Source organism: Perna viridis, chromosome 2 (genome assembly GCF_037379345.1).
Source record: "Perna viridis isolate PV_CMFRI_1.1 ecotype Kerala chromosome 2, ASM3737934v1, whole genome shotgun sequence".
Classification (NCBI taxonomy): domain Eukaryota; kingdom Metazoa; phylum Mollusca; class Bivalvia; order Mytilida; family Mytilidae; genus Perna; species Perna viridis.
This window is the reverse complement of record NC_142446.1, coordinates 45,610,494-45,620,662: the sequence shown is the minus strand read 5'-3', so window position 1 is coordinate 45,620,662 and position 10,169 is coordinate 45,610,494. Positions and strand designations below refer to the sequence as shown.

Here is a 10,169-nt window from a genome sequence, read left to right as displayed (position 1 = left end):
CTGTTTGCCCATTTGTCAACCCAAATGCATGGAAAGCACTACTAAAAAAAACTGCTGTATGCATTTATGAAATTTTAAAATGAAGATATTAAGGCATCATGTGTATAAGTTGTTGACTAGTATTTATAGTATGTATATGACTTTAGCTTAAAGGTTTCCTGGGAACCAGGTAATGTTCATATATTGAAACACCAGAGCGTTTATAGTTTTGTAGGCCAGCTAATGTAAATTATTTTGTCATTTAAAAATACTGGTAATACATGATATTATAATTTCATTTTCTTTTACTAGTAATTATATGTTATATAGCTTTCACTCAGTTGAGACATCATGAGAGTTATTTTTAGTAGTTCAATGACAATAAAAGAATAGCGTTCCAATGTCCTCCCCCCAAAAAAAAAAGTGTGGAAAACTTTAAATTCACTGAAATTTTCTAAGTCCAAGGGATGTAACTTCTGTAAAAACCATTCAAGCATAACCAAAGTCAAACTTAATCTGTAACTTCTCATAGTAAGACTACATACAAAATATAAAATCAATTGGTAAAAGCATTACAAAACTAGAGGCTCAAGACAGCCTGAATTCCTCACCTGGTTAACCATTTGCTTATTTGAAAAACTTGAGGAATGAGACAGGCAAAGTTAAAATCAACTAAATTGTCAAATGCAAGAAATGCTTTTCATAGCATTTTCATGACCTGAACCAGAATTTTGCTTAAGGCAACAATTTTTGATTTTTTTTCAAGAACCTGTCTTATGACCCCGAAGTTCCATTTTTAGTATAGGCAGCCATATCTATTCACAGATTAAAAATCACAACAGTCATTTTGAGCACAATACACTAAAGAACTATTATGCTTATTTTCATTTAATGATCTTAAATGGTTTTAGAGAAGAAGATTTTCAAAGTTGTACTATTAAAAAAAAAACAACACAAAAACTGTTTCAGGGGTTGTAACTCCAACATTAGTCAATGAATGGTTTTGAAAATTCATCATAGGTCCTTCTCATAATACTTAACAATTATACCCTATGCCAGAAATTTGCTAAAGGCAACGGTTTCATTGAATTCTGTGCAATGGATTTTGGGAAGATTTTCAAAGTTGCACATGAGAAAAATGCAAAAAAAAACTGTTACAGGGGCCATAACTCCTACATCAGTTGACCAATCATTTTGAAAAATTTGGCAAAGGTCTGTCTCATGATGCTTAACAATATTCCTCTATGCCAGAAATTTGCTAAAGGCAACTGTTTTTGAGTTATTTGCAAAAAACTGCCATCTGACCCCTATGTTCTAATTTTAGTAACAGCGGCCAGGTCATTTTGTGTGGGATACCCTAAGGAACATAAATGCCAACTTTCATTGAACTCTGTGCAATGAATTCTGAGAAAAAGATTTTCAAAGTTGTACATGCAAAAAATGAAAAAAAAACTGTTCCATGGGCCGTAACTCCTACATCAGTTGACCAATCATTTTGAAAATTTTGGCATTGGTCCGTCTCACGATGCTGAACAATAGTACCCACAGCAAAAATTTGCTAAAGGCAATGGTTTTTGAGTTATTTGCAAAAAAACTGCCATCTGACCTCTATGTTCTATTTTTAGTAACAGCGGCCATGTTTTTTCATGGATCAAAAATTCCAACGGTCATTTTGTGCAGAACACCCTAGGGAACAATCATGCCAAGTTTAAAACTTGTCAGTCCAGTAGTTTCAGAGGAGAAGATTTTTAAAAATTTGTCCACGATGACGACGACGGACGCCAAGTGTTGGCATAAGCTCACTTGGCCTTTGGCCAGGTGAGCTAAAAAGTGCAGAAAACTGTAAATTCACTGAAATTTTCTAAGTCCAAGGGCCATAACTTCTGTAAAAATCAACTAACCATAACCAAAGTCGAACTTAATCTGTAACTCTTCAAAGGCAAATACCAAAAAAAAAACTTATTTGGTAAAAGCATAAAAAAAAGTCCGGAAAATGTGGGTGGATGGATGGACAGATGGATGGACACCCGGCATTTCCATGTCCCCTCGCAACGTGTCGTAGGGGACAATAATTGGTTAGGATTTTGAAATGGAGCCTTAAGCAACAACTAATGTCATACAGGATTTTCAAGGACAATAACTCATATAAGGATTTTTGTAATTCATCATTAGGCTGAAAAGACATTTTACTTTTGGTAATGAGAATACATACAAGAGTTCCTATTTTTTTGTAATACCGGTAGTTCTCAAGATGGAAGCTATCAAAATGCTCCCTACAGTGCAGCTTAATACAATCACAGAGGTCAAACCTTTAACAGTTGGGACAAATACCAGTAGGGACACAAAACGGCTCAGAGTTTGAATTGAATTTGAAGGGTTTTACCTATCTAAGGAGTTGTCATATGAGCTTTGATCCTCCCCCCCCAAAAAAAAAAACAAAAGCAAAAACAAATACAAATACAAACAAAAAACAAAAAAAAAACAACAAAACTTGAAGAAAGGTCTTTCAGCTGAAAAGTCATACAGAGACATTAGCAGAAATAGGTAACATTACCACTTTATTCTTAGTGGCCATATTTCTAGCTTGTTCAGCATACTATTTAAATAAAAGTAGATACATCAAGGTGGATGTGACTGAATTACACCGGGTTACAAGTACTACCCAATTTAACTATTACACAGGACAATACAAGTGATGGTGGCCAAGCCTCCATGTGAACATACATGTACTACATGTAGTATATATACCAACTCAATTAAGAAAACTTGTGGATAAAAATTTTACTTACATTCTGTAGTAAGATTGAATTAAAACCTTTTAATTCATTGACACCATACTATCTGAGTAGTCAAAATGTGTTGACTATATATTTTCAAGTGATATACATGTATATATATACTTATTCTCGTTATATGGTCAACAACTGAATAAAAACATTCAGTATAAAGACAATAATCTTGCACTGACTATGGCTTAAACCACTATAACTTGACATAGCCTCACATTTTTTGTTTGTTTTTCTAAGCCTCATTTGTATTTCCATTTTATATCAAGTCAGAGCATTGTTTGTACCTATAAATGTATGACATCTTAAGTAAAACAGTTTGTTTAAATGACTATCAGACTAACAAATCCTGTCATTTGATAATACTACCAGTAGTATGAAAGGAGTTTTACCTTTATTTAAATAAAGAAAAATAAATACAAATTCTGATCACAATTTCATAACACATAACATTGATACGTATTTTTTTTTCATTTTTTTTCTGATGATTTATATCTTGTTAATGATACAATATTAAACATTAAAAAAATCATCTGCATCTAAAATGCTGTTTTTGTTCAGAGCATTGCAACACACATAAAGAAGCAAATAGCTAACACAAATATTCATTCTAACAGTCTGCAAATTAACACTTTCTCAACACAAAAAATGCAACCCTACAAAAACAGGGATTAATCAGTAAGACAATGGGCAGTTACTTTAACAAATATCTTGAACCAAAAAAAAATCCAATTAATTTGTTTTATGTTACATAACCATCTTCAGGTGCTTATTTTGGGTAACCAGAATAAAGGTACCAATAAACTAGGAGCAAAAACACACAATATAAGTACTAAAGCAGGTCCGAACACAGGATCCCCCCTTGTATAGGCCTGTTATATCTGTAGGTAACAATTTATGTGATTTTGCCAAACTTTAGTTTGTTATAAATTTGTCAATTAAAGATATTTTCAACAGAAATATTTTTTATGACTTAAAATTTATTATATAACTAAATCCTGAATACTAAGGATGTTGCTTCTGCAGAACCGGTATATGGGAAGGTAGATAACTCTATCTCCTTTTTTTTGAAAAAAAAACATTCATTATCATTTTGTGTAATATTTTCCTTTCCATAATATTTTTTTGTTTCTATCTCAGGAATTAATCAGTGATAGAAAAGTGAAAATCTTCAACAAATCTACCTGTACATACATGTACATGTACACATATAACAATGAAAAATCTAACAAATACAAACATGCATAAATATAAAAATATCAAAATAACATGATAAATAATTTAATAAAATGGATTTCATGCAAAATCTATTTAAATGAATGCAATATAAATGTTAAAACACTGTATTTGATTGTTGAAAGCTTGTAGACTATTGCACAGAATTGTGTGTAGAAAAATCAAAAACCTGAGAAATAATGACAATTTGATTTTAAGCATGAAATTTTTAAGGTTATCTAAGGGCAAAACAGTTGACCAAAAGTACAGGACATGTACATGTATGTCTTACTTATTTACGGTGTTGATCGTAGTAAACAAATAAGAATACAATATAAGTGAATAAAACAAAAATGACTTTCTTCCATTCTTCTTAAATAAATAAAACCCCAAAAAAGGTTTATGAGTTTTGGTACAAGTTAATGAACAATGGAATACCATAAAAAAGTAGTATTTTATATCATGTTTTGGATCTGAATAGGACTGATGTTAAGTTTCAATAAATACTACTCCGGTAGTACATGTATCTACATTCCTTAGACTTACAATGTTTGATGTTGGTAGGTTTGTCATTTTCTATAAAATGACCCAAAAAAAATCTGCTTTTTACAGATTGATGTGCAAGTTTTTTTTTTTACATGGTTCATAAACAGTAAACTAAGATCAAACAAATTACATTTGTAAGATGACATCATAAAAATGTATTACGGTAGGAATTAGCCTTAAAATCTCAATGATAATTATTTTTTGCTTCATTATTAATTACTACATGTATAACAGGATTCTAGTATTTTGTCCAGTTATGAGTGAAAATAACAGTTTAAGTAATCCAAGTTGATTTATGTCATGGAAAAATTGATTTTAAGCCAAACTATACAGAGAAAGCAAAAAATATATACATTTAAGAGCACTGCATGATAAATTTATAAATCCCCTGGAATGCCTGGATCAAGATGAAAAAAGCTAGTTTGAAAAATTCAGTGGGGAATTCCTCCACCTTAAAACTAAAACACATTTGCAGTTACATGTAAACCCTCAAACTACTTTAAATGCAACATAAAATTACATAAAAAGTACATGTATGGAAAAAAACGACTTCATATATTTCACATAAATAAATATCCATGATCAAAGAAAACATACTTGCATGTACATTGTATAATAGCTTCAAATTAAAGTTTTCCACTCATTAAAAAATAAATATGACAAGTACTAGTATGAAGCATATATCTTGTTTTCTTGAAAACAAAAATGAAAAACAGTTTTTTTTCTAATACCTGACTGATATGAGATCACAAGCAGAGTCTAATCTAGACAACAATGACAAGGAGAAGTCTTAGTGAAAAATAAAAAATATTGACATTTTTGTCCATATACATTAAATCTATTACAAAAACTTCTCCCTGTCAAAGACAAATGGGAGAAAAGAGCGCAAAGAAGGAGAAGTTTTTGCTCATTTCTCCCTCCCCTTAGATTAGGTCCTAACAAGGATCAGGAAATACAAACTGATTATAAAATATTGCTATTTAAAACAGCTTCACAGCCGACAAATATCTCTGTAAGGAGTTGTATTCAGTACAGATCTTTTCATGGCTAGTATCAAAGTGTGCAATTTAGAATTCATATTTAATACCAATTACATTTATTTTGAAACATGCTCCTACAGATAAATTTTTGAAAATGAAATTATCATTTGATTTTGTCAAGTAACTTGAAACTGTATTGTAATAAATTTGTCAATTATTCAAATTCCATGTTTACAACATGTGCATAAAACTATATGTTCATGTATTGTACATGTATATAACAATAAATTGTAAGAAAATACACTGTAAACCAAGTCAATTTGTATGGACAGTCACATTAAAAACAATAATGACTTTGTCACAGCTTTCTTACTTGTACATGTGTTTATCACAAGTAATCAAACAAAAATCAATTAGTGAATAATCAGATGCCAAGTACATTCATGTACAAATGTACTTTTCCAACATCATCAATATTCATTATCATCCATATTTCTAAGCATAGAGTATTCAGTATTGGATGATTTTTCACTTTCAGAATGTTTAAAAAACTTTCTATTGTATAAAGACAAGGTAACAACTAATAGTATAAGTGCACAAGATCCAAATATAATCATAAATATATTACCTATTGATGGGTATTTACCATAGATAACCCTCTTGTGTATATCAATTTGCCACAGGTCTGAAAGTAATCCATCCTTCCCATTCGTGTCATGACCCATTCCACCATATATATATTGGTAATTTTCCCATTCATTAAAAGATACAAAACCAGTTCTACCCCCAGGGGCACATTCTAACCCAGAACCCTCATATTTCCCACCAGTATTTCCATACTGGTTACCTCCCTGCCATATCCACATTTGGTATATAAAATCATACTGCCACAAATCATTGAGTAATTTAGCAGGTTTAAATACAGTCACTGATTCTTTAGTTTTGTCTGCTCCTTCTCCACCAAACATCCACAAATTCCCAGCCGAGTCACACCATCCAGTGGCTTTAATTCTACATCCAGGCCAGTTGTTTTTATTTTCTGCATGCTGAGGTGAAAAAATTCCTGGTTGGCAGACATTATCATTTCCACCAAGTTTCTGCCAAGTGTCTTTTTCAATATCATATTTCCACAAATCAGTAACATACTTTCCATTCACATGTGTCTCTCCTGAATCTTTTACTGCTACATTACCTCCAAAAATGTACAAAGTGTTCTCTTTTACAAATGGTGTTGCTCCACTTCGGGGCTTTGGATATGTAACAATATGTTTACCAAAATCATTTTCAGGATAGTTCTTTGAACTCTCCATTTCTGTCCATTTTAAATGTACAAGGGAAAAAGACCACATGTCATGATTTGCATTATTATTAAAATTTCTTCCACCAAAGATAACCATTTTGTTACCTAGACACCATGTTGTTTGATCAGATCGAGCAGATGGGTGAGGAAAGGAATTGTTACTAAATTTTCCAAGTGGTTTCCATGAATTCTCCGATAAGCTGAATAGCCAACTGTCATCTAGTTTATTTCCTTCAGAATCTACACCTCCAAAAACAACCATCATGGTTTCTGATACACCACATATTGAAGCTGAATGACGAGGCAATGGACTTGTTTTAGAAACTGGTTGTAAAGATTTCCACTTTTTAGTTTGGATGTCAAGCTCCCATAAGTCATTTGAGAGTTTGTATTTCATTGTATCTTTATTGTATGACCACCCACCAAACAAGTAAGCTTTCCTGTCTGCATCTGAGTGCCAGAGAGCACTGTCAGTTCTAGAGCCAGGCCATGAATCTGTCGAAGAAATGTTGGCTGTCTTAGAACCACCTAACCACACCAAATCTATATCTGAAACAAAAATTAAAACAATATGTTGAATTCTAAGTAAAACTTTTTTTTATTTTCAAGTGATACATGTATGTTATCCTTTCTTGTTAACAGTAGAAACTCATATATAGCACATATATTTTTAAATGATCCAGTGAAAAAAGGATAATGTTAAGCTTTATGAACATGCAAGGCTTGTAAATCAGTGATCTAGCTAGATAAAATTTTTGGAATAAAATGATTCAAAAAGTGATGCTAGATACACACACAGTGGCTGAACCCTTAATAGATTGGACAAATATGGACATGACATTTAAGCTTGATCCAGCTCTGAAATTTGATTGTGACTAAAAGTATGACACAGGATAAAATTAAATTGATCAGAACTTAATATCTGCAATAAGACTTTTTTAAGATTGCACATTTACATTGTACATGGACTTACAAATCTACATACTGACAATGATATTTTTATACATCCCTGAAATTTTTCTTCTAGAGGGTATTATAATAATAAGAATTGAAGACCTAAATCAAAAGAACATCTAAAAACAATTAAAAATGTCATGACAATCAGTGGAAGTGTTTATGTGTCCGAAAATTGGATATTGACCCATTTTAATACATACATTTCATTAGAGGAAAAAGTTCTCATTTCATATGATAATCAATATGAAATTGTTTTGAACGTTGAATCACAAGAGGTTTTACTATGATCAAAGGAGGAAGTAAATAACGAAAGTCTGTAATAATCAATATGGCGTCAGTACTTTGAAATTAGTCACTTGTCCTTCCTTTGTTTTTGATTATTGGAGGTACCGTGTTTGACCTGCGTCAGGTCAATTAGAAAAAATAGTCCTGCCCGCTAAGGCAAAATTCAAATAGTTTAAGATAAGCACATAATCATAGAAATATTGCAATTCAACAAATATTACAAAAGCTGTGATGTCATAATACTTCCATCTCTTGCGAAAAATAAAGCATCACATATTGATCAGCGGCAGAGCGATATACTAACGTAAATTAGCAAGGTGGAAAAGGGGGAGGGTAAAGAGAACAGACCGTGTAATATTCAGGCAGTACCATGTGGCAATACCCACTTCCGGTCGAATCCCACTTGCCAATGATCTCCAAGTCAAGTTCAGGCTATAAATAGCCTTCCTTGACAATAATCAATATCCTGTGCATAACTGCAAAATGTGACGAGTGGTCAATTTGTGCATGGTTTTAGACCATTTCATGCTTATTTCTGAGAAGTACAGAGGATTTTCTGTAAAAGATTTGTTGAACAGTTTTAGAATTTTACTTCGTTATTAACTGTTCTATGACCTTGTGAGACTTTTCTGTTCATTAATTAGAGTAAAAAGGTCTATTAAATAAAGAAGTGCTTGGCTTTTTGATTGTTAAAAGATTACTCAAGAATTCCAATAAAAACTAATTAAAAGTTACTTGAAAAACTAACTTTGGGAGTCCAACTCAGCAAGCAGCCCCTTACTTTACCCTGACAACACCAACTAACAAGAAGAAGTATTATTTAAACTACATTTGTACTTAACCAAGGGACTTTATATTCCACAATACATACTTGTTATTTTGCTCCAAATGACAGAAGAACTGTGCCTGATCAATGTTTTGATGTGTAAGAAATTACATAATTTTACATTTGAATGTACTCTTTCAGTTCAAGGAAAGTTCAGTAAAAAACTATAATAGCAACAGGAAAATAAATCATTTTCCTTAAAAGGTGTACTCAAATCCAAGTCCATACATTGATCTGTAATTATTTACAAGTCTATGGTCTACATAAACTTGCTGCTTTTCTTTATACAATAATGTCAATTACAAAAATTGTTCTAGGAAGGAATTAAAATTCTTTTACATTTACAATTTTCATAATTTCTTTTTAAATTCACCCTCTTTCAGGTTATTAATATTGTGGAACTACATACAAATAAAATATAAATAAAACGTAAAAAAAATAAACAATATGGGCCCAAATTTTTGGCCTTACAGCCTTTGTCAGGGACAAATAGGAGAAAGCTGACACAACTGCCGATCCATACCACAGAGACAAGGTGCCCTTCAAAATCAATCTTGATCATATACTAACACTAAATCTCCCCTTAGAAAGCTGAAGAGGGAGACCTCCCTCTTTGAGCATTCAAAAGGTTAAGAGGTATGTTTCATGTTGAATCTGTTTGTCACTGGTTGTCACAGAGCTGTCTAGAGTTTGATCCTTGGTAGTAACAATATACATGATAACATGTAAATCTTTTGAGTTGAATCATGCTCTCCTTAGTCGCCTAACTAAAAAACCACAGCTTTGGGTAGCTAATGAGCCAGTTGTGTAAGAGTTCTGAATAAAATGAAAATTTGCAATTGGGGAGTGTGGCAGGATGGGGTCCCTGTTATAGTGGACTTGGCTAATCATGTTAAATGATTTTTTTAAAATTTTTAGCTGAATTGCTTTGCAACAGGATTGTCACCAAGTGGCCATGGGTTCAATCTTCAATAGCGGAGGTCTAATTTTGTACGGTAAATCATGCTCTCTCGTTACAAATTGTAACTTACAACCTACGTTTTGTGTACCTGCCTCATAAAGAATGAGGGTTATTCCATACTTGTTATAAAAAAAAACAAGGTATACGTGGTAATATTAGATCATTGTTACAACAACTTCCACTTAATTCTACTTAATATCTGCTTACCATCTGTGTATGTATAGTCAATTAAAACAGCAAAACAAACCAGAATCATCATTTTTTTCATTGTCACAAGAGTACGCGACTGCAGTCTCTAATGTAAATACCTTCCCGTGTTTTTTCTTTAGAGATA

At 32.1% G+C, this 10,169-nt stretch overlaps 1 protein-coding gene across 1 annotated transcript; it reads right to left on the bottom strand.

Annotated features, from left to right (window-relative positions):
* Positions 1-3,142: 3,142 nt before the first annotated feature.
* Positions 3,143-10,164, bottom strand: LOC148625349 (kelch domain-containing protein 4-like). Its single transcript, XM_088568809.1, has 2 exons — positions 10,043-10,164; positions 3,143-7,355 (listed from the first exon to the last, which is right to left on the bottom strand). Exons 1-2 carry the CDS (start codon positions 10,101-10,103, stop codon positions 5,977-5,979), a joined length of 1,440 nt encoding a protein of 479 aa, XP_088424935.1. The 5' UTR covers positions 10,104-10,164; the 3' UTR covers positions 3,143-5,976.
* Between the last annotated feature and the right edge of the window lie 5 nt (positions 10,165-10,169).

Excerpts from the sequence above, each read along its gene's own strand:
- LOC148625349 (XM_088568809.1), bottom strand. The coding sequence starts at position 10,103 with ATGAAAAAAATGATGATTCTGGTTTGTTTTGCTGTTTTAATTGACTAT. Across the intron at positions 7,356-10,042 it reads TGACTATACATACACAGATG|ATATAGATTTGGTGTGGTTA; the intron begins GTAAGCAGATAT and ends TTTTTGTTTCAG.